This window comes from Mercenaria mercenaria, chromosome 10, assembly GCF_021730395.1.
Source record: "Mercenaria mercenaria strain notata chromosome 10, MADL_Memer_1, whole genome shotgun sequence".
NCBI classification, from domain to species: domain Eukaryota; kingdom Metazoa; phylum Mollusca; class Bivalvia; order Venerida; family Veneridae; genus Mercenaria; species Mercenaria mercenaria.
This window is the reverse complement of record NC_069370.1, coordinates 69,898,303-69,924,644: the sequence shown is the minus strand read 5'-3', so window position 1 is coordinate 69,924,644 and position 26,342 is coordinate 69,898,303. Positions and strand designations below refer to the sequence as shown.

The following is a 26,342-nucleotide window of genomic DNA, read 5'->3' as shown; positions in this document are numbered from 1 at the left end:
GAGCCAGAAACCTAAAACACCTATACTATGAAGTTTGAAAGTATTAGACCAAAACCTTGTGATTGTCCAGTTATCAATCATAAACGGTTTTCAGTCTTGAGATCACTGTGATTACTGGCTTAAAAAATTATAGGGGTCATTTAGTGACCAATTTAAGGCAAACATCCTTTGACGTTTGATTACTGACGTTTGATTACTGTATACCTATGCAGCCTCTAATTACTGACTGGAAACTGTTTTCAGTCTCAGGGTCATCCTGACCTTGACCTATCATCCTATATCTGACTACTCTAGGCCAAAGTGTTCAACTTTTACTAACTTGAAGGTAAAACATTTAAGAAATATGTTTTGAAATGAAGGAAATTTCTCTGAAGTTTTACCTTTCAATAAAAACTAATTCATTAATTTTATATTTCATTTCATGTGCGTTACCAATTTAGAAGTCTGAAAATGATGCTTAAATATAACTAGAATGAAATCTTAATTGGAATAACTTCTTAATTTCAAGATGTACATATTAAAGATATTGCAATTTGGCATATGAGAAGTTCACCGGTATTAAGACTTCAAAAGTTAAACATCGATAGTGTTTACAATATATTGCTTTCTGGTTATGAAATATGAAATGATTTGATCTTGTATGAAAGTCCTTTTCTTGAAGATAAGTACCAATTATTATTATGCACCAGAAAAAATCTGGCAATTATTTTGCTTTCACAGATGTATAATATCTGACAAAAATTAAACTGCTATACAAAAACTTTTTTTTTCATGTTTTCACACAGCAGTAAACTCTGACTCGGGGTGGAAAAAAGACTGCAAGTTACGATTTTTCTATGTCAGTCAGTGTGGAAGGAAGACTGCAAGTAAGTTACAACTTCCACATATCAGTCAGAATAAAAGGACAACTCAAAGTAAGTTACAACTGTGAGTTCCACACGTACGTCAGAATAAAAGGACGACTCAAAGTAAGTTACAACTGTGAGTTCCACACATACGTCAGAATAAAAGGACGACTCAAAGTAAGTTACAACTGTGAGTTCCACACGTAAGTCAGAATAAAAGGACAACTCAAAGTAAGTTACAACTGTGAGTTCCACACGTAAGTCAGAATAAAAGGACAACTCAAAATAAGTTACAACTGTGAGTTCCACACGTAAGTCAGAATAAAAGGACAACTCAAAGTAAGTTACAACTGTGAGTTCCACACGTACGTCAGAATAAAAGGACAACTCAAAGTAAGTTACAACTGTGAGTTCCACACATACGTCAGAATAAAAGGACAACTCAAAGTAAGTTACAACTGTGAGTTCCACACATACGTCAGAATAAAAGGACAACTCAAAGTAAGTTACAACTGTGAGTTCCACACGTACGTCAGAATAAAAGGACAACTCAAAGTAAGTTACAACTGTGAGTTCCACACATACGTCAGAATAAAAGGACGACTCAAAGTAAGTTACAACTGTGAGTTCCACACGTAAGTCAGAATAAAAGGACAACTCAAAGTAAGTTACAACTGTGAGTTCCACACGTACGTCAGAATAAAAGGACAACTCAAAGTAAGTTACAACTGTGAGTTCCACACGTACGTCAGAATAAAAGGACGACTCAAAGTAAGTTACAACTGTGAGTTCCACACGTACGTCAGAATAAAAGGACAACTCAAAGTAAGTTACAACTGTGAGTTCCACACGTACGTCAGAATAAAAGGACAACTCAAAGTAAGTTACAACTGTGAGTTCCACACGTAAGTCAGAATAAAAGGACGACTCAAAGTAAGTTACAACTGTGAGTTCCACACGTACGTCAGAATAAAAGGACGACTCAAAGTAAGTTACAACTGTGAGTTCACGATCAAAAGACACTCAAGAAGTTAAACGTGAGTTACACGTAGTCAGAATAAAAGGACAACTCAAAGTAAGTTACAACTGTGAGTTCCACACGTAAGTCAGAATAAAAGGACAACTCAAAGTAAGTTATAACTACGGGTTCCACACATACGTCAGATTATGGAAGGACAACTGAAAGTAAGTTACAACTTCTACATACCAGTCAGGGTGAAAAGAAGACTGCAAGTAAGTTAAAACTTCCACATATGAGTCATAGCTGAAGCAGGACTGCAAACAAATTATAACTTCCATACTTGAGCCAGGGTGGAAAATAGATAAGAACTAGATAAAAGATAATTAGAAAACAGATAGATAATTTCCACACAAGTGTCAGATTGGAAGGAAGACTGCAAGTAACTTCCTCATGTGAGTCAGGGTGGAAGTAAGACTGCAAGTTACAACTTCAACACACGAGTCAGGGTAGAAGGAAACTGCAAGTAAGTTATGCCTTAATCCCCATACAGGTCAGGGTGGAAGAACAACTGCAAGTTACAATTTCCACACACAAATCAGGGTAGAAGGAAACTGCAAGTAAGTTATGCTTAAGTCAGGGTGGAAGAAAGAATGCTCTGGGATAACTGTTTACAATCTAACCTGTACTAACGGTCACCTCCGATCAGCAGTCATCTCCGTTCAGCGGCCATTTTATGACGCCCCCGACAGATTTTCCTCTATTTTATCACTTTATTTGGTGGTCACCTGCCGTCCGCGGCCAGGGGCCACTGAAATTGCCTCCTGACCGCTGTATTTGACCCCTTTCAGCGGCCATTTTTCTTCCCAAACCAATTGTTTTTAGGCAATAATCGCAGAAGATACCCAATTTTTGAGAAGCAGGCGATTGCTAAGTTTCGCGTGACTTCACCACAAGAACAACAAAATGACATAAGCTTCTCAATTGAAACTGATAACCAAAGGTGTAATCCCCTTTTTGTTATGATCAAATGGCCAGTAATTATCGGCAATTAGCGTGTCACCTTGTGTCAATTTTGTTGTTCACAGTTCGACAACGGTTAAAGATAATACTCGATAACTAATTAGTAGCATAATATTTGTGATTTTTTTATACTTCTGTCATCAAAATACTATTAAATTTATACGAAATTAATTGTGTTTGAAAAAAAAATATAAACCACTCTATCTTTTACGGAACGTAATGGCAATCTTATATTTTAGCGTAGACAATAAGCGCGGAGAGTAGTTTCCCTTACCAAAATGGCGAAAATTGTAAACAAATTTGTTTTGAAGTTGGAAAATTGTCTGTAACAATTTTTGTAGTAAAAAAACCTCGCCGGAGTTTAAGATTGCTAAAAAGACCATTCGTATTGTGAAGGCAAATGCACGTCATTGTATCCTGGTAAAAAAATAATGGAAAACCCAAAAAGAAATGGGCCTAAAGGCTAAACTGGTCAGAAGTCTGAAAAATATATATATTGGCTGCACCTCCGATCAGCGGTCACCTGGCTTAAACGGCCAAATTGTCTGCTTCCCGTGGCTGGCTGCTTAAGACAGGTTAGACTGTATATGGTATCTGTACCTACAGACCGCAAAAAAAGCCTTATATGCTAGCATTGGTGAACCGATCCTGTCAGTAATGATCAGCAGTGTGTACAGTTTAGAAAAAACAAACAAAACACTATTGTTGTGGAGGTGCCATTCACTGTTTGTTCCATAATATTAGAGACAAAACCATTAGTTATACTGCTTCTTTCTTTCACAATATCATCTCTATCCTATCTCACTTCCCTTCTGGACCTGGACATCGTAAAACATCAGACAAGTAAATTAGCCCAAATAATGCAAAGTTTCCTGAAAGTTATATCTATCTTGTTATAAAGACATTATTAATATATAATCAATTTGGCTCCCATCACTGTATATAGATTTACACTGCCACTGTACAAAGAATTTGATTACTGCTTAATTCATATCTTTTCTGACAAGATTTCTCATAGGCTGTTTAATAACTCCTACACACAAAAACTATGTTAGAAAAAGTAAAGCAGAAACATTTCATATGACATAATAACAAGGCAGTCTGAAAGACAGTTATATCCCCTGCCACTGTTATGGATAATGAATGTGTTGATGGTATTGGGTGGAAGCATTGAGGTTGTTAAGTATATTTTATAGTCTATGTATGATGACATCAATGAATTTGAAAATCCTTCAAGGGGTTTTGGAGATACAGAGCGGACACAAAATGGAATGCTCAAACCTTTGACCTTAAGTTGTGACCTTTACCTTAATGAGCCGACATGGCTGACTCATGAGTTCTGCACATTGTCTTGATGAGGTGATCATCTGACCTAAGTTAATGAAAATCTTTCAAGGGGTTTAGGAGATACAGAGCTCAAACCTTTGACCTTGAGTTGTGACCTTCACCTTGAGCTGACATGGCTGACTCATTAGTTCTGCACATCATCTTGATGAGGTGATCATTTGACCCAAGTTTCATGAAATCCTTCAAGGAGTTTAGAAGATACAGAGCGGGACACAAAATGAAAGGCTCAAACCTTTGACCTTGAGTTGTGCCCTTGACCTTGAGCCAACATGGCTGACTCATGAGTTCTGCATATCGTCTTGATGAGGTGATCATTTGACCCAAGTTTCATGAAAATCCTTCAAGGGGTTTAGGTGATACAGAGAGGACACAAAATGTTATGGACGGACGAAAGGAAGGAAAGATGGAGACCATTCCTATAACCCCCCACCACTCATTGGACAGTACCATAAACTGTTATATGAGGTGCTTACCAAAAAGATACTGACTGAATGGCGAGTAGTGCAGATCATGATCAGATGGCATGGATGTGCAGGCTGATCATGATCTACACTGGTCGCAATGGCAGAATCAATCATATGATAGGGGTTAACCACTATTTCATCCTACCACTTTTCAATTGGGAGTAAATCAATTAATGTTCTATTAATCAAAAAGAATGTCCATTAAATATTGCTCCTGAAATTAAGTCCATTTTTCAAACATAATATATTTCTATCAAAAGAAATATTTATTATATGTAGCGAATAATGTTGTAATTAAAGGCATACATATTTTTACATACAAAATCTCCAGGAAAGGCATTAAAAATAAACAGAAAAGCAGTCTTTCTAACTTTTAACAGAAACAAGTTTGCTACTAGCCTACTGATTCAACTAAGGTTAACAACTTTCAAAGACAATGCCAACTTACAACACCTATTATTTTCTCATAATTACTGTGACTGGCTGCTCCTTGCCATTGCAATCTTGTATGTTGGGTTGTAAGTAAATGTCACCAGCACAAATTAGGTCATACAGAGATAGAGGAAGAGAATTCCCACAAAGTGTTACCTCTTTACAAAATTTCTGGTGCAAGCAGATACCTTGCCAGATCTGGATCCACTGTCCTGCAAACCAGCTAAAATTCAGCTTCCCCTTACATGAACGAAACACTACATTGCATGTTTTGGGTTTTTTACCCAAAGGCCTTAAAGGACTAAGCACAAGTGATACAAAGTTGGTGACAACAACCACCTGGCTACTTCAACTTCAAGACCTCAAGCAAAAGATCCTCACATATATATTTTGAGAAGATGCATGAAAAGGAAAAGCTGAAAAGTTAGGTTACACCACAACTGTATTTCAGGCACTGGTGCTAATTTAGAGAAAAACTTACAAAGATGACAAACTAATGGTTATCCTAAAACACCCATGGTTAAAGAGGCACCTCAGTACAATAATCTCTTTACTAGTAAGAGTAGAATATAACCTGGAAATCCTACTCACCTGTTTTCCAGACATATCTAATGGCACTGGTCCCTGAGATGATGACAGACAATAAGAAGAACAAAACGTACAGCACGTGACTGTGGAGATGGGCGTGGCTCTCCGTACTGCTACCATGTCCCATAATCAGGTGTGACACGCCTCAACACAGTTGTCATGTAGCGAACACATCGAGAACCAGTCTACTGAACATTGCTCATTGTACAGTCTGAAAAAGAATTCATATATGGTATTTATCAATGGTGAATATGAGCTTTATTTGGAATGACTGGCATAAAATCATCAGGTAGTTTGGTTTAAACACCAGGCTAAAAGTAAGAAAGACTAGAAAATATCTACTGTTCTGCTGGGACAAGACAAATACATCAAAATAAAGTCCTGCAATCAATCGGATTTCAAGACATTTTCATAATTTACCTCATAAGTCTATGACTGGCTCTCACCCAGATATCTAATACTTTCTATAGTCACTGAATAAAAAAGGTTCATCTAACAATAGCAAAATGTAACAATGTGCTTTTTAAGAAATTCCCCGGAAATTATATTTGGCCTAAAGTCTTCCTAAATTCGTGCATTATGGGTAGTGCTAATTTTTTTCAAAAGATATGAAAAGTTATATATGTACAATATAAATATTACAAAAAATACAACTTTTTAGTTCCAAGTATTATCAATTTCTTTCCCTCTCTAAGGTTCTCTTAAATACCAATTGTTCTATTACACTGGTGAATTCAATTTCCAATTTCTCTATAACTTGTCTCCTATTTCTGATCACATTATGCAATGGCTCATTAGAGATTCTCGTCTTCTTCTTAAATACCACAACAGTATGAAACCATGTGAGAGATTTTTGGAACTGAAACATTGTTCTGTAAAAATTACATCCATAACTACTGTGATAAATTGATCTTTAATGATAAATCTGTGATAACACCTAGATATGAAATTGCTTTCTTCAATTTATTTTCACTTGATCCAGCAACCCACTGGTACAAAAAATCAAGGTTAGTAATTTTTTTAGATAATATTTCTGAATGAAATAGTTTTTCAAACAGACACAAAGATAACACAAGTTCCAGATTATCATTAGACTGACAAAAACATTTCCAAGTTCAAAACATGCTGTTCTGTATTTATAACAGTAACATCAATCAATTAAATTATTTTGAAATTTCTGGATTTAACTAAAAAACTAGAAAAATATTGACATTTTATGTTACATATAAGAAAAATAATCTGTTCTGAGAAACATCACCCACTAAAATGCCCCCATGAAAATAGCCGTTTAGCAATTACGCGTATGTAGACATTTTCTCAAAGAATAAAACTTATTCCTGGAAATTCACAATGAAAATGGTCTAGATCTTTTCTCAATACAATAAGCAATAAAACTAAGCCAAAAATATAACTGTCACATCCTCATATGACTCATTATATACCAGATTTCATCAACAGCATGGAACTACATTTTGGACTACTTCACATGTAACACTGAGTAGTCACTTCCTGTTTGGTGTAATCAGTCCTGCATTAAGGTTGCAGCAAGATGGCAGTTGCAATCTTAAGTAGTGTGCGGCAAACTTGTTTCAGCGTGCAGCAAGATTGCGATTGAAACCATTGCAACCATTATTTAAGCTTGCACAAACTAATTCAAGCGCTTCCTGCAACCAATTTAAATCTAGCAAGCTTGTAAGGTTGTGCACGCCTGTGATTGGAACCCTAGCGATCTAAATTGCCACCGTGCAAGTTTGCAGAGTCATAACAAGACTGCAAGCTTGCGCAATCTTGCAAGTTATACTTATACGAGTGTGGACAAAAAGACACTTGCCAGTCTCGCATTTTACTTGTTATGATCGCGCAAGTTTGCAACACTATCTTGGTCAACCTTATTTAGGTTTGTGGGACAGTTTAAATAACATGAGAGTCTAAAAATTTAATTATATATGTACTTCCTTTAATTTGACAAGCTGCACAGTTTATAAAACTTTCGCACTTTCAATGAAACAATATTTGTAGTGATCAGTAGATAAAGACTTAAAAATCAGGGACAATATTTTTTTTAAAACAACGTATTTTGACATAAAAAAATTTAATGATTGGTTAAATGTATTACCTCCCTCTTATATGCATCAGTGAACTAAAAGAGTTTTAAATAGGTTACAGGATCGCAAGCTTGTCGCAATCTTAAACAGTACAAGTTAATGCATAGCAAAATATAAAATGATAATCTTGTAAAATTTTGGTTGCAATGTCTGTTTTATACTGCCAAAAAATGTCAAGTAAGTATTGACGCTAGTTATTTAACATAAATTGTTAAATCCAACAACAAATTAAATCTGTTACCACTTTCAGTAGAGTAAATACGGCAATAAGACATTGACCCAGTCAATCCATTATGATTCAAGCGTGAATTTGTTGCGCATAATTAATTTGTTGCGCATAATTAGAGGGTAGCAATGGTGTTTGTTTTCACATATTAACTATGCATTTGAAGGCAACGATAATATTTAGTTGTTTACATTTAAATTTGCTGATATATGTCAGTCTGGTCGACTGAATGTACATATGTTATGTTCTTCAAGAATGGAGGAAATAAAGGAATCAATCAATCATCCTCTGGTTTAGTTTTGTTTGTTTTGGGTTTAACGCTGTTTTCAACAGTATTTCAGTCATGTAACGGCGGGTCTGGTTTAGTAATATGTAATCCACGAACACATTCAGTCAGAGAGTCGCCTTAATTAGGAAAGAATAGTTTAACATCAGAGGTTATTTCTAAGGTCACGGAGTTTAATTGGCCAGCTTGTAATGACAACAACTTTCGATATCAATAGCTCAGTCAAGTGTGACTTACCGAATTAAAATGTTCCTTCTCAAGAGAAGGAACAGTTAAGATCGGAGGATGTTCGCTGCAAGCTTGCGAAGCAAGACTTATCCGCAAAATTAATTTCTATGCGAGCATCTGCAAACATTATATTACATGACTGCTATCTTTTTAAGATTGCAGTAAGTTTGCGCAAGCTTATAGTGGCAATCTTCTCACTAACTTGCCGCATGCTTGTATTTTGGTTTGGGTAGTTTAATCATGACAGTAAATCTGAAGATTTGATTGTGTGAAAGTAATGCCAAAATAGTTTTAAATCCTCCGTAAGATTAACGGAAACATTTATACAAAATGTTAATTTCATTAATAATAAACTTACAATGAAACAAATAGTAACATAGCTAATTTGTGCTCTCACATATGAATTTGTTAGAATTAAAGGCCCGGTCACACCGACCGAACTTTGTTGGAGCGTTCCTGGAGCGGTGAAAAAATTTCATCACCGCTCGTTACCGTCCACCACCGTTTAACAGAAGTTGGCCCCCATTAAGGCAACGCCGTATACGCTCGGCCACCGCTGATGGTCCCTCCTACCGCTCCGAAAGTTTTGAGCTGCACAAAATATTGCGAGCGGAGAGGAGCAGGCAATTTTCCGCTCCGGCAAAGTTCACCACCGCTCTAACAACGCCCAGTCAAGTTTGGCACCGCTAGACGTAAGTTCGTGGACGCTTGGGTCCGCTAGGCCAACGCAGAAATCTTGAACGCTGGACCATCGCTGCTTCTATCAAAGCGATCCGTTCAGCTCCGTAGTCAAAAGCGGTATGCCGCTAAACCAACTTTAAAACCACCCGAGCCAACGCACGCATGCGCAGAACGCCGCTCTATCAATGCTCGCGTCACCGCTAAACCAACGCTTGCTACCGCTCGCTACGGTTAAACCAACGCTAAAGCAACGTCGGCTTCAGCGGTGCACCTCTAAGGCAACGCCCGTGTTTTCTATTTTTTTCCCATTTTGTGCGCAGTGACGAGCGTTGTCTAAATTCCGCCCCCTCTCCCTACCGTTGAAGGAACGCTCCAACAAAGTTCGGGCGGTGTGACCGGGCCTTAACCGACTTTCAGCAAGAAATAAACTGGTTAATATGACTGCATAATGTTCTCATTACATTTTATAGCAAAATTTTGCAACTGTTGTATTAAGTAGTATTGTTTTGTCTGTAGAAGATATTGCTGAATGAGTTTTTTAATTTTCTTTTCTACATTCTCTAGTTTTTCTGAACAACATGTTCATGTTGCCTCTCAAACATACTCATACCATTCTAGCTATCTCAAACATACTCATAACATTCTAGCTATCTCAAAGCAATGTTCAAGTCCTGTCAGAAGTTCTTATTTTCACTCCAGACTATTGAAGTTAAACTGGACAAATTGTCATAATGTGACTCTGGTTAAGTGAAATTGAGGTCTGGTCAAATTTCTTTGTTTTTCATGTTGATGTGTAGAAGAAACAAATGTGTAGCCTACATAAAAGAGTGAACATGCTTCTCAAATATAAAACATATAAATACAATGAAGAAATATGTTTCAAATTACTAAGTTCGGATATCTTTATATAAGATGCTTGCTCAGGGTCCTTTAAATTCAAACTTGAAATATCCTGTTTAATCTGTATCTAAAATTAACTACTTTAATCATCAATGCCTTTCCCTTAAGATGTCAATTAAGGTAGTTCTGCATGTTTGATAGCCCAGAAGTAAGAGCATAATGTCATTAAGGTAGTTCTGCATGTTTGATAGCCCAGTGTCTGCATGTTTGATAGCCCAGTGTCATTTATCTGCATAATGTAGAATATATAAAGCCTGGACTCAACATCTGGAATTGAAAATCATTTTATAACAAATGACTGTAGGCCAAACCGTTATTTGGTTATCAATTGGAAACCATTTTCAGTCTCAAAATCATTGTGTCCTTGACCTTTGACCTATTAACCCGCCAAACAATACAGATCATCCACTGACCACAGGCAATTATTCTATGAAGTTAGACCCCTGTAGGCCAAACCATTCTCCAGTTATCAGTCAGAAACCGCTTTCAGTCTAAAAGTCACTGTGACTTTGACCTTTGACTTATTAAGCCCCAAATCAATACAAGTCATCCAAATGACGACAGGCAATCATCATAATGAAGTTAGACACCTGTAGGCCAAACCGTTCTCCAGTTATCAGTCAGAAACCGTTTTCAGTCTAAAAGTCACTGTGACTTTGACCTTTGACTTATTAAGCCCCAAATCAATACAAGTCATCCAAATGACGACAGGCAATCATCATGATGAAGTTAGACACCTGTAGGCCAAACCGTTCTCCAGTTATCAGTCAGAAACTGATTTCAGTCTCAAGGTCACTGTGACCTTGACCTTTGCACTATTGACCCCAAAAACAAAAGGGATCATTCACTGACCTCAGGCAATCACCCTATGAAGTTTGGTGCTTGTAGATCAAAGCATTCTCCAGTTATTGATCGGAAACCATGTTCAGTCTCAAGATCACTGTGTCCTTGACCTTTGACCCCAAAAATAATAGGTGTCACCTATAGACCACAGGCAACCATCCTAAAAAGTTTGGTGCTTGTAGGTCAAAGCATTCTTCAGTTATTGATCAGAAACCGTTTTCAGTTTCGAAGGCTCTCCTCTAATTGCCACAGGCAATCATCCTATAAAGTTTGATGCCTGTAGGCCTTAGTGATCTTCAGTTATCAATTGGAAACAGACGGACGGAGGGTCTGACTAATATAAGCTGCCCCTTTGGTGGTGGTGGGTGGGGGTGGAGCTTAAAAAGGGGCATACTTTTGACAACATAAAAGCTGGAGTTATATAACTTGTCTTGTGAGGTCACCTGTATGGTCTGAAAGGCTAAGTTTTATTGGGATAAATTTAGGGCGACAAACTTATAATATAATAGTTGAGCTACTTAACAACTGCAATGGGCATTATAATAGGTAAGTGTAACATAGCTGGAGGAAAATTGTATGACAATAACAATAAGTATAGGCTCTGAGTTAAATGCAGCAGTTTTATTTTATGCTAACTAATGAAATACTGTTAAATATTTTCATATCTCATCACTCACACTGTGAAAATATGAAATCTATATTTTCACACTGTGAGAGATATAGCTCCGCCCCTCATTACATTGTGTATGAATTTTAAATTATTTGCTTAAAACAGGATGAAAATTGTAGTCGCACTTTGTTCTTTATAGTATATTTCTCGATTCAAATTATTTTACTTAAAGAGAATTTCATACCGTTATGCAGCAAAAAATAAAACAACATGGAACTTTATGTTGCATGCGTCTTTATAACGTCACAGCACGTCTGACGTCATGTCTGTTTACGCGCGTCTGTTTCCCGCGCTGAGATTAAAAAAGTTGCAAAATGCACATCTCAACGTAATAGAGCATAAAATAAAAAGAAAATTTGTTTGTTTTTCGTGAATATTGAATATATCTCACCTTGAAGTGAGAAAATTTTCACATTTTCACTCGCGCTACGCGCTCGTGAAAATATTTGAAATTTTCTCACTTCTCAGTGAGATATATTCCATATTCACAAAAAACAAACAAATATCCTCTATATCTTAAAACTGCCGTATTCGACTTATATAACTGTCTTACAGTTCGCCACAGTGTTATAGGGTGGAGTCTATTAAATCGTAACATTTAACAATTAAATTTAATACATACAGTTGATGCGACAACTGTATGTGAAATAGAATAGCCAGATTTGAATGAAATGGAGCAATTCCATTGGCAGAGCAACTTGGGCAAACTGTAACAAAACAATATAAAACCTTCAAGAAGACAAATCTCTACAAAGTGTTTTTAAAAAATATTACTATGAAGAACTTTTTCATGTAACTCAAATATATAGCTTCCTACCATTTAACAGAAATTTGTTAAAGAAGCTATTCATACAACTAATAAAGGAGACACTGTCTACAATGCTTTCCACTCTGCCTTTTATTTGAATGTCAAGTGGTAATATGTCTTACTCAGCATAAACACACACTGTAATTCAAGTGCTTGATATAAGTATAATCTTCAAATCCCACAACTAGCATTCATTCATATCCAGAATGACAAAGTTAAAGTGCAAGCCTTATATTGCAATTGATCTGACAGGAATGTTTACCAAGACTCAGACACCTGTTTGTCTAGAATATACCCAAAGGAAATCTACAAAGCAAATTTGGTGAAGCAATTGCTTAGAAACAATTGTCATTTTTTTCTTGATCTGTTTAGTGAAAATTATAATCAAACTGAAACCATTTCTGATGGCACTGAATTCCAGTCAGTTGTCTCTCAGTGCTGTGGTTGAACCTCTAGGGTGAAGAAATAATTAAATTCTTGCTGGTGGAAGGTCTGTGGTTCTGCCTAGGTGCCACAAGTGCCAGACATAATACCCACATGGGCCTCTAGGAAGGTATTTCATCATGAAAGCTGGAAAGTCACCATATAGCCTTAGAATTCTGTCCCTGTAACTTAAAACCCAACAAAATCAAAACTTCTTTGCCAGGCTGATTTTGACCCCAGAAGCATAAATCTAACATTGGCAGAGGTGCCACAAACCAGTACCTAAGCTCAAAAGCTTCCCTATTAAGTCTATGTAAAACCAAAAAAAAACCACTAAAGTGGCTCACCTGAAGAAAACCTTGGCCATCTGACATAATGCCTCTAACAAAGTCTGGTGAACATCTTTCATTTAAGCAGTTCATTAGAAGTCATTCAAAAGTTTTTTACCAAAGGTTTCTCTGGCAGCTCCAAAATGTATACATATAATCATTAGAACAAAGTTCATAATCAGAAGTTGTTCATGATAAGAAGTTGCTAAATGCAGAACTTTTACAATGATGCTATAGACCAGTTTGATAAAGATCCATCTAACAGTTCAAGAGAAAATGTCTTTTAAAGTTTTTTTTTCTATTTCTAAGCCCTTAGTAAACAGCCCCTAAAGAGACAAAGTGCCCCCTCCCCCATTTGATTAAGTCTGAGAGAAAACTACAGAACAAGTTTGATGAAGATCCAGCCTATGTTTCATAAAAAAGAAAGTCAATTAAAGGTTTTCTATTTTTAACTCTAGCAGCCCTTGAATGGGGCCAAACACCCCAATAGAACAAAATTTGGAGAGGACCTAACAATGATGCTACAGACCAAGTTGAATTCATGAACAGTGGTTTAAAAGAAATTTCTGTTTTTAGCTCTAGTGGCCCCTAGAAGGGGCAGAGTATCCCCATTTGAATTAAGGTGGTGGAAGACGTTACAGATGCTAAAGACAAAGTTTGTTGAAGATCCAACACTAACTGTTCATGAGAGGAAGTAATTTATAGGACTTTCTATTTTTAGCTATAGTAGTCCCTACAAGGGGCCAAGTATCCTCATTTAAAATAAATGTGCATAAGACTTTACAGTGTTGCTCAATATCAAGATCCATCGAACAGTTCTTGACAAGAAGTTGTTTAAAGGTATTTTTTCTATTTGTAGCTTTAGCGGCCTCTTTAATATAGCAACCAAGTGCCCCCATCCGAATAAATTTGGCATAAGACCTAATAATGAAGCTACAGACCAAGTTTGATGAAGAGTCATCAACTGTTCACATTATATGAACTTGCCTAAAGGTATTTCTATTTTTAGTTCTAGCAGCCTCATAAAGGGATAGAAAGCCCCCATTAGAATAGAACTTAGAGAGGACCCTATAATGATGCTATAGATCAAGTTTCGTGGAGAGCCATTAAGCAGTGACATGACAAGTTGTTAAAAGATATTTCTGTTTTTAGCTCTAGTGGCCCCATAAATGGACTAAAAGGCTCACTTGAAAAAAATCTGATTATGGACATTATAATGATGCTCCAGACCAGGTTTAATAAAAGTCCATCAAGCGGTTCATGAAAAAAGTTGTTTTAATAAATATCTATTTTTAGCTCTAATGGCCACTTCAATGGGTCAAGTGCCACTGTTTGAAATATCTTGAGAGAGGACCCAGTGCCACCCAGACGAAATGATGACCATGGTTTTAACGTGGTCAACCATCAAATAACATGGTGAAAACATGGTCAGGACCATGGTCGGCCATGGTTAGATAAAACTGGCCATGGTCAACCATGGTCATAAAAGATTGGCCATGGTCGACCATGGACAGAAAAGACTGTCAACAGTTTGACCATGATCTACTGTAGGCAACTTTTTTCAACCACAGTTTACCATGGCCATGTTAGTAATTTTCACACTTATCAAGTTTTACAATACACTAAAGATGCCTGACAGCATTTTGGCTCCAAAGGTTTCCTAGTTATAGAATAGTTTTCACTGCATTTATAGATGCGAGATTCAAAGGTAAACTTTCATAGTCTCAGGCTGTCTAGCATATCCTTACAAAAAATTAGGGCTAATTTTAGGGCAATTTGTACAAAAAAATAGGGCTAAAATTAGGAATTTGGTACAATTTTAAGGAAATTTTAGGGCTAAATTTAGGAATTTTCAAATTACAAGAGATCACAGAGTGATCTTGGCGCCCACCAATGTTCCATTTTTGAGTGTTCCAAATTTCAAGACTAACTGACTAGCTCAAGGTCAAATTTCATTTCTGTACACAACACTGTGCATGTGGTCCAAATTCGAAAGCTGTAGCTTGAGAAATGTGAAAGTAGGTCACTAGATCAATTTCAAGGACAAAGTTCTTTGTACACAAAACTATGCATGTGCATCAAGTTTGAAGGCTGTAGTTTGAGAAATTTGAAAGTAGGTCACTAGGTCAATCTTAAGGTCACAGTTTATTTTGGTACAAAAAACTATGCAAGTGGTCCAAATTTGAAAGCTGTAGCTTGAGAAATGTGAAAGTAGGTCACTAGGTCAATGTCAAAGTTTGTTTCGGTACACAATCCTATGCATGTGGTCTAAATTTGAAGCCTGTAGCTACAGAAATGTGAAAGTAGGTCACTAGGTCAATCTTAAGATCAAAGTTCATTTCGTGACACAAAACTATGCAAGTGGTCCAATTTTGAAGGCTGTAGCTCAGGAAATGTGAAAGTAGGTCACTAGGTCAAAATCAAGGTCAAATTTTATTTCGGAACACAGAACTATGCATGTGGTCCAAATTTGAAGCCTGTACCTTCAAAAATGTGGAAGAAGGTCACTAGGTCAATGTAAAGGTCAAAGTTTTTCGGTACACAAAACTATGCAAGTGGTCCAAATTTGAAGGCTGTAGCTCGAGAAATGTGAAAGTAGGTCACTAGGTCAAAATCAAGGTCAAATTTTTTTCGGGACACAGAACTATGCATGTGGTCCAAATTTGAAGCCTGTACCTTCAAAAATGTGAAAGTAGGTCACTAGGTCAATGTCAAGGTCAAAGTTTTTTTCAGTGTTCAAAACTATGCATGTGGTCCAAATTTGAAGGCTGTAGCTACAGAAATGTGAAAGTAGGTCACTAGGTCAATACCAAGGTCAACTCATGTCAAGGTTCATCTTGCCACTCAAAACCATACATGTGGTCCAAATTTGAATGTTGTAGGTTACTGACAAGAATATTTTAAAATATTTTTCCAATACAAGTCTATATGAACCATTTGACCCCCAGGGCGGGGCCATATTTGACCCTAGGGGGATAATTTGAACAAACTTGGTAGAGAACCACTAGATGATGCTACATAACATATATCAAAGCCCTAGGTTTTGTGGTTTGGGCAAGAAGATATTCAAAGTTTTTCCCTATATAAGTCTATGTAAACCATGTGACCCCCGGGGCGGGGCCATATTTGACCCTAGGGGGATAATTTGAAAAATCTTAGTAGAAGACCACTAGATGATGTCACATACAAAATAATAAAGCCCTATGCCCTATGGTTTTGAACAAGAGGTTTTTCGAAGTTTTTCCCTATACAAGTCTATATAAACCATGTGACCCCCGGGGCGGGGCCATATTAGACCCCAGGGAAATAATTTGAATCATCTTGGTAGAGGACCACTAGATGATGCTTCATACCAAATATCAAAGCCCTAGGCTCTGTGGTTTTGGACAAGAAGACTTTCAAAGTTTTTCCCTCTATAAATCTATGTAAATTATAGAAATAAACAAAGGGCCATAACTCACTAAAAAAATGTTGAACCAGTCTGATTTTCAGGGGGACACAACTAGAGTACTAATACATCATTCTGACAAAGTTTGGTCAAAATCCCCCTAGTAGTTTCTGAGAAGATGCGATAACGAGAAATTGTTAACGGAAGGACGGACGGACGGACGGACGGAAGGACGTCGGACCACGGACGCAGAGTGATTTGAATAGCCCACCATCTGATGATGGTGGGCTAAAAATATGGACTTTAAAGACCATGTAATGTGCTTACCTTTATGTGATTGACATAAAAGTAACTCACAAATAGTACTTTATTTACAGAAAAGATGTCTACCAGCTTTCCACTGTTTTCAGCTATTGTTGGCTGTATCCTGGAAATAAACAGAAATGAGAATTAACTACTTTGACTAAAGGTACACATTAAAAAGAGCAGAGTGTCACTAGCTATACACTTACTACGTCTGACTGTAAAGAGTTTAATTATGGCCTCCTCTTCTCCCCTTATAGCCATCACAATCCACACCATATTTTTTTATTCTTTAATTTTTTAAACAATGAAACAATGCCAAAAAGTAAGAAATGCTGTCAACTGGAGTACAGTGTATTGCCAGCAACAGTGCATATCACAGTACACAAAATGAGAGTGAACTAAGACAAGTGTTCAACAAACTCATAACTATGATTAATTTGTACAGAAATTATAACACACTTATTACCAACAAATACATAGTTTTACAACATTCAGCATGGACATCAGGTACTTGATATACTTAGAAAATACATATTAAACCAGCACAGGTCATTAAATTAGCAAATTCACAAAAACTGTTTTCAAGCCATACATTTGACATCAGTGCATGATTGTGAGAAAAATCTCAAGAATCGTCTCCTCTTTACCCTTTTCAGCTATCACATTCCACAATAAACAATTTGTTAATCTGAAGCACTGACAGGTCAAAAAATTGCAGTGGGAAAAAATATACATCTAATAGTCTAATAAAAATGCTGATGGGCATCAGTTACATATTTGACTAGAAACTTGTATAGCTTGCAAACAACACATACATGTATAAAGAATAAATCTGAACTGTGATCACATATTACATAATTATGAAGAACAGGCCAAGTAAATAATCAGTAGATACATGTATATACTACTGTACCATTCATGATATACAAAAAGGTATCATGAAACCCTTACTAATGATAGGCATCACTGATTAAGGCAAAGCATGAACACATCTGTTTATTTCTTTGCCTATTTGGATGGATTTAATCTTTTAGAATACTCCTCAATCAGCCTTTGTTGCTGGAATCTAGCTCCTCTTTACTCTTTCTGTTTTTCTCCATCTGATGTCTTGCCTCTTTCATTTTATTACTAGCCACATCAATGAGACCTTGTGCGATGCCAGCTTCATCAAAATCTTTCTTCTTTATTGCCTTTTTCAGCCTTTCATTTGCTTCACTGAACAATTTTTCAGCAGATCTTAATTCTTGTCCATATTGTTTATCAAGGTCAAGCAGTGCCTTTTCTTTTTCTTTTAGGGATTGTTTTCTATTTTCAAGTTCCTTTCTAGACTGGTCATTTTTCTCCTTTTGTGCTTCTGCTTCAAGTCTTGCTTTTTTTGCTTGTTGCTCTTGGAGCTGCTCTTCCTCAAGTCTCCTCTTATACAAGTTGTGTGCCTTTCTACCCGCTTCAAGCAGTCCTTTTGGGATTTCCACATCTGCAACATTTCCTCCTCTAACTTTGACTTCATCCTTCACCATCCTGAGTCCATTCACAGAGGAATCAGACAACAATGTCCTTTCTTTTGAAAGAATCTTTTTATTTTCTGATAGGCTTCTCTCAACTTCTGCATTTCCATGAGCAATGCACAGCACCGCCTTCACAAGTGGACCAAGTACTTTATATTTCAGAGAATTGTCACTGTTCTTGGTGTGGAGGACACTGTGCCAATAGTCATCAACCCTTACATCCTTTCCAGTTTTGTCAACCTTGATGCTGTCAGGTATGGACTGAAGTTGATACATCTTCCACTCATCTGTTACTTGGGAGACCTCTTTTTCTTTCACAACCTGAGGTACACTTTCAGCAATTCTTCTGATTTTGCTTGTCCCTCTTTCTGATTTCTGTTCTTTTGGGTGCAAGCATTTCAGGTCTTGGAGCAACACATTGTCAACAGGCAGTTTTTTCTGCAGATACTTTGTGACAGTTTGATAAAATTTTCTCATACTCAATACTTCTTTCTTTGCTAAGTCTTGTCTCTTGTCTAGCAACTTCTGAGTTGATTGTCCAATTTCAATATCACTGCGGTGACTTTCTGGGTGCTCTACATTACATGCCTTCAGCTTCGTCCCTGTAGATAATCCATCAACTACTGTCCCTTTCAAGAATCTGAGCATGAAACATTTCAGAAGATCCATCATTTCTGAGTGAAGGATGTGTACTAGTGGATCCTCTCGCTGAAAAAGCTTCAGAAACCTATCACACAATGCATCTAGGCTCAGCAAGAAGTTGATTTGAACAAGAGTTGCAGGGGATTTCAGCATACGGCAAATACGAAGGTATCTGGTGTTATTTTCCAGCATCTTCAAAGTTCTAGAAGCTGTTGCTGTCTTTGGTAGGGTTTTCAGGAAGTATTCTTCAAGAGGTTGCCAATTCTTGACAATGCGTTCCAGTGCAGGAAGCAGTGAGAGCCATCTAGATTGTACATGCCGTATAAATAATTCCTCGTCAAAGCCAAGGGCGGTTTCAACTTCCATGAAATCTTCCCTCTTGCAAGGGGAATGCTTGAAGAAATAGAAGATATCAATTGCCAGTTGCTCTGCTTCCTGGCCATACACTTTCAAACCTTCTCTGAAAGAGTTGTGTACAACATGCATATTATAAGGAATAAATGGCAACAATCCAGGAAACCCATTTGCTTTCAAAGTCTCATTCACCTTACTCCAAACTGTCTTATTTACATTGGGACCATCAGAGCCTAAATTCAACAATTTCCCCATGGGTAACTGAAAACCATTTTCTTGCAATGTTGCTACAATACTGTTTCCTACAGCCTCCCCAGTTGCATGTCCAAACATAACTGCTTTCAAGAAATGTATTGCAATCTGTTCCTTTTCTTCAGACCAGTACTTCACAAGAATATCACACTGCTTCCTTACTTGTGAGTTGGCTGTTTCGTCATATTGAAGAACATACCCTGGAGAATCTGAGACTTTCATGCAAAGATCCTTCTTAAAATATGGCCCTAATCCATCTGATATCAAGTAGGAAACTTTGCTTTTACTCATAGTGAAGTTTTCTGCAACTACATTGTCTGGGAACATTTTTTTGAACAGCATAGGTGAGTCATCACATGATCTATAAGAGTAATTGCTGTGTGCAACTTTCATTGCCCATAACAGTTCAGACTGGGTGACTAGATCCTTTGTGCATTTATCTAGAATGGCAACAGATGAACTTGTCTTAGGGGCTGTATTGGATGTACCCGGTGTTTCCTCTTCAGTGCTGCAAGAACCTGGGGCTGCTGATAAAGAAGCACTCTTCACTTTAAAATGAAGCTGTGAAGTAGAGTATTTGGACTTGGCTAATGTTTGGTGTTTAGCTCCTGCAGAGTGGGCAAGGACTTGTTTAAATCCTGAATTGTCCACACTGAATGACTTCATACATAATGAGCAGTATCCTTTGGACTCACATTTGTCTGCTTTGCATCACTGTCCAATTAGAAATCCCTGTGCATCTTCTTTCTTCAACCATCCTTCATTAAACTTGGTTTTTCCGTGAGGCATTATGTCTTCATTTCACCTAATACTGAAAGTAAAACATGCAATACATAAAAATTGTAATTGACAAATAGAAACAAATAATGCAGAAGTTATTCCAGTTAATATGTGAGATTGACATAAAACAATCTAAATGTGGGAAGGTGGCAGAATTTGACCTGATTTGTTATTATGTCTACACCTATATACACCTATTAACTAGGTATTACTTCTGCACTATGTGTATGCTGCACTTCCAGTGAAGGAGCACTAAATATGCCTCAGATAATCTTCATTGGGAAATAGATCTTTCAAGTATCACAATTTACCTTCAGAAATTCTATCTCTGTCATCTAGTCACAACCAATAACAAGCTGAACACATGGATCCACTGGTAAACTGCTTTGAACTGTGCTAAACTGTTTTTTTCTGAATTAGAAGAACTTTTAAACAACATTTAAAACATTTTCTCTTTTTGATCATTGCAAAAAAGTTAAAAAATTAGGAATCTTTGTGAAAAAATAGGGCCTTTTTAGGAATTTCCTTTGATTTTTAAAAAAAAATAGGAATTTTAGCCAAATTGAAAAAAAATAGGAAAAAGTAGGAATTTTAGGGACGCTAGACAGCCTGTAGTCTGACTATAATTTGTTGTCATCTTAGCAATTTCATGACAAACAAATGACTGACTTGCAAAAATAGATATAGACTGCAATTGTCATGTATTTTCACGACCCTTTCAAATTCATATTTTTACAGTTTTTGATAGTCAATAATCACCACGGTCAACCATGATCGTGGACCTTGGTCGACCATGGTTGTCTGTGACCCACAAGCATGGCCAACCATGGTTTCTGACCATGGTCTGATACCATGTTATATGACCATAGTGCCAATTACCACAGCCAAGGTCTATGACTGTGGTGCCAATTACCACAGTCATGGCCAACCATTGTCCCATGACAATGAACTACCATGGTTTAGTAATAAACCATCAATTTCGACTGGGCATGAAGCTACAGACCATGTTTGGTGTAATTCAGACTAATACTTTCAGAGGAGAAAATGTTTAAGTAAAATGCTGATGATTGACACGTACCAACCTTCTCCCTATAGTAATAGCTCTGTTATTCAGGCGAACTTTTAAATGATTTTGTCATCTTACTTTGTCTTTTCCTTAAAATGGAAGAAACTGTTGTCTTCTCCACATGCAGTCTTCTAACATTGAAAGCTGGGGGGAAAACAGAATATCTGTGAGTAAGATCAGATCTTAGCATTTGCTTCCTTGTCAAGGAACCTGACACTTCCATTTGTATCAGATGTACCATCTAATTGCTATCTCTTATAACAAGTGAGTTTTTTGTGCAATATCAGATTTAGTTATTCAAGCATTCACATGCTGTATTTACATTGTTTGAACAGCTTATCACTCCTTGTTTTAGACATATTTGACAATTTCAATGACTAAACTATAGATATGGTACTTTTTGCATTACCTTTATTCTGTGATTTGACAGACAACAGATGTTTGCCTTGTTGGGAATTAATGTTTAGGTTCAGTATGATAATGTGCAGAATCCAATAATATATAAAGAATCAAATCATATATAAAGAAAACAGTGTTTTATATGAAAATTGAACAGCAAATAAAATATATTTATTGTGCTACTTAAGAAACATCTGAAAAGGACTCCAAGAAGGTGTCACACTTTGGATAAACTCTCACACTCCAGCAACTTTAGATAGGATCAATATTTCATAAAAACCTGTCATGTTGTACTAATGGTCAACCAGAACAAAATTATCAAGAGTTATGTGCCCCTGATTTTGTAAAAACATTCTATTTCATCATGACAACGTAGATCTGTTTTGGAATGTGCATGTATATATATATATATATATGTTCTCTGTGTCCAGTTAAACTTTTGGTAAGTTTGTGCAGACTTTTTAAAGAACAAATTTAGAAACAATTAGTAATGTACAAACAAACTGACGAACAAACAAGTCTAGATCTTTAAAGCACACTTAGTAACTTTACCAGACACAGAAAAACTGTGAGTTTGGTCTGTAAATGTATTTTATGAAATATGTGAACATTGTATATACCAGAAACAATTTTGTCTGGTTCTATCCTCTAAAATACCAACATTCCTATTCCAATTTGTAGACAGGGTGTCCCCTGTTTATGATCAAATTACAGAATGGCTCATTTGAGATTCTTGAATTTTTCACAATAGCATGAAATCATGTGAAAGATTTTGGCATCAAAACATTGTTCTGTAACTGAATAAATAACATTCCATCTACTGTGAGTGATAAACAGCTATTTAATGATAAATCTATGGAAGGTCTGATAATATTTACATATCAAATTTATTTTTCACTTGATTCAGCTACCCACTGATACAGAAAATCAAAGTTAGTAATTTTTTTAGATAATATTTCTGAATGAAATAGTTTTTCACACAGACACAAAGATAACACAAGTTCCAGATTATCATTAGACTGACAAAAACATTTCCAAGTTCAAAACATGCTGTTCTGTATTACATCAATCAATTAAATTATTTTGAAATGCTAATGAAAACAAGTACAAGAGCAGTTTATTTTATTGCAAAAATGAAAATTAAATAAAGTTCTTATAATTAATATACCAGTGTGTGAATGGAATGCCAAGAGGATTTAAAATCTTCTTTACAATTCTATAGTAACATATTAAATTTACCTACTCAACACTTACCATGAACAATAGTCTTCTTGTGGGGAGAGCTATTTTTTACTACCACATGTGAATTTGTTAGAATTAACCGACTTTCAGCCAGAAATAAACTGTTTAAATTACATCTGTTCATATTAAATTTAAAACTTCTATGCATATTTCATTGCAAAATTTTGCAACTACTCTAATAAAGATTGTATTATGTATTGGAGAAATAAAAAATTACATTTTTTCACATCATTTTCTCTCATTATATCCAGTTAATTCTAAAGTGCTTTGTAAAATGTTAAGTACAAACATCATTGCTTTTTTATATACAAACTGAATACAAAATACTAAATTTGCTGGTAAGTACAGTGAAAAACCGCTCGCTCGAGGTCGCAAGGGGATGAGCAAAATGCTCGAGTTATCCATGGTTTCGAGCGACCCAAACACTGACCAACATACGAAGAAAATTGAAGTTTGGCTTACCAATTGTTATCGAGACCATTTGCAGAGGAAACGGTGAAGCGTAATAATAACACATTCGTGACATTTTCAAAAAAGCGTATTATAAACTTTATTTATGATAGATCGTAAATGGCACGTGTGAAGAAACAGCTAAGGCATTTTTTATTTGAAATACTGTAATCGAATTCGCAATTTTCTTCTTCAAATTTAGATCTCATAATTATCGTCTCAATTTTATGAAAAGGCTTTATTTGCATGCAAACAACTGTTGATTAAAATATTAAGATCTCATAATTATCTTCTTGATCCAGCAGAAAAAAGTAATAATTAATAACAATTTTGATCAATAAAATTTTTCTTCCACTTTTCATCAATAATTAATCTCATTATCAGATCAAATATACCGACAAACAAACAAACATTTAAGACAGTCGGGGAATAGACCATGCAATTCTCATGGCGTGCGAAAATTTTAAATTAACCGATACATTCTGACCGCCGAAGGTGTGAAAATTTTGACACCTCTCCTCGAGTTTGCCATAAGCAACAAAGAGTAAATTAATACACAGGTACCAGGTGTCATGCTCGAGCGATTGAGTTATCGATGCTCGACACAGCCATGGTAATTTCACATAGAAAATAGAAGGAAATAGGCCGGGACCACATGAATTGCTCGGGGAGCCTGGGTGCTCGAGTCATCGATGCTCAAGCGAGCGGTGTTTCACTGTAAAAGAAATGGAACAAAATACATGCAACAAGACTGTGGCAGTATGGAGATAGATACAACATGAATAATACTTAAATTATAAAAGTATTACCTCCCTTTATCAGTTTTGAGAAATCATCAATATGGCAACAATTTTTTTTAAATACGCCACACCCTAAGCAGGACGCCACTTGTATTGTTTACCCATTTATGTCACTTCCGTGATTTTATTTAATTAAACATAATTATGTAGCGGTATGTAGCCTATATTTTCATATAAGTGACTCTGGTTGCAAGGAGTGATAACAAAAATTATTAAGAACAATCCCTGTGGTTTATTAAATATTTTATGAATATAACAGTGTTTTTTTTGTTAAGGAAAATCCCTTAGAATATTTAATAGTATTTCTTTCTTTCTTCATATGGACAAAGAGAAATTCTATGAAAACCTATTACCTGAGATCTCAATGTTTTTAAAAGTCAGAGATAAGAGATATTTTTAAAATTGTTCAGAAAGAACTGTTGAAAGAGGATTATATGGTAGAGAGTGTTACAGTCTACTATTCCTTTAGCCAATGAAATAATGGAACAAAATCAAGTACAAGATACCAAATGACTTGAAAGGAGTTGCACTGTGACAAGAATGTGTAATTCAATATTTTCGTGTTGTAACATATAGGTCTGCAAAATTCCACTGAGATATATTGGTACCCTAATGTACCCAGTCGAGATAATGTTCATGAGTTCATGTACTTTCATGAACATTCATGAGGTGTTCATGAATTGCTCATGATCTGTTCATAAAGTGTGTTCATGAACAATTATTCATGAAAAGTTAATGAAAAAATTTGAGGTGGTTCATGAACAAGACATCTTTAGCAAACTTAATTCATGAACAGTTCATGAACATTGAAATAGTCATTCATTATACATAATACTTAGGTTTATTCAACCTTTTACAATAATGAATTAGTTCATGAACTGTACACGAACTTTCATGAACATTAAATTATAATGTCACATGGTCAGTTTCCATTCTTTTGTTGCATGCTGTGAAATCTTTTGCACATGTGATTTGAGAAGTTTGTTTAGAAAATAAGAAGGAACTATTTACCATACTACTGCAAGGAATGGTTTAAAAGGAACATGAGTGCACTGAATATTAAATAAGTAATTATGGTGTTGTTGTTATCGTTCATTTTAAAAAATATAGAATCCTTTTAAAATGTCACAAGCTTTCATGACCCTGAAGCAAGGCAATTATCTGAATTTCAATCTTGAGATTAAAGTAAATTATACATTGTTTATCTTAATGTTTTGTATTTTATGCAGCAATTGTTTACTTCTTATTATGACCCCAATGCCACTCTGAGTTTACTGTCTTATGCCATTTGTTGAAGGTGTAAAATGTCATTGTCACAGTGACTAAGACTAAAAAAAAACAGTCTCTGGCCCCTAACTGAACAACAATTTGATCTACAGTTGTCAGATTTTATAGGATGTATATAGATGGTAAGTCTGCTAAATAATTGTAGTTTTAAACAAGAGCTGTCACTAATGGTGACAAATGCCCCTGCAGCACCTTGACCTTTCACCTGGTGACCCAAAGTCAGTAGGGGTGGTGTACTCAATAAGTACTATCAGCATGTGAAGTTTGAAGGTCTTGGGTGAAGTGGTTCGCATGTAAAGTGCCTTCATGCAAAAAGTTAACGTTGGCCCATGTGACCTTGACCTTTGACCTGGGGATCCCAAAGTCAGTAGAGTTGGTGTACTCATAAAGTACTATCAGCATGTAAAGTTTGAAGGTCCTGGGTGAAGTGGTTCGCGAGTAAAGTGCCTACATGCAAAAAGTTAATGTTGGCCCCTGTGACCTTGACCTTTGACCTGGTGATCCCAAAGTCAGTAGGGGTGGTGTACTCAATAAGCACTATCAGCAGGTGAAGTTTGAAGGTTCTGGGTGCAGTGGTTCGCAAGTAAAGTACCTTCATGCAAAAACTTTATGTTGGCCCCTGTAACCTTGACCTTTGACTTGGTGACCCCAAAGTCAGTAGGAGTGGTGTACTCAATAAGTACTATCAGCACATGAAGTTTGAAGGTCCTGGGTG

The 26,342-nt window shown here is 36.2% G+C and overlaps 1 protein-coding gene across 8 annotated transcripts in view; it reads right to left on the bottom strand.

The window, feature by feature from the left end:
- Positions 1-26,342, bottom strand: part of LOC123560653 (thrombospondin type-1 domain-containing protein 7A-like) — a 443,009-nt gene that overhangs the window by 159,465 nt on the left and 257,202 nt on the right. For all 8 annotated transcript variants that reach the window (XM_053553308.1, XM_053553307.1, XM_053553309.1 and 5 more), the window contains one exon: positions 5,661-5,868. In XM_053553308.1, coding sequence (XP_053409283.1) covers positions 5,661-5,784 — 124 coding nt within the window. In that variant the 5' untranslated portion in view covers positions 5,785-5,868. The remainder of the gene's footprint in view (positions 1-5,660; positions 5,869-26,342) is intronic.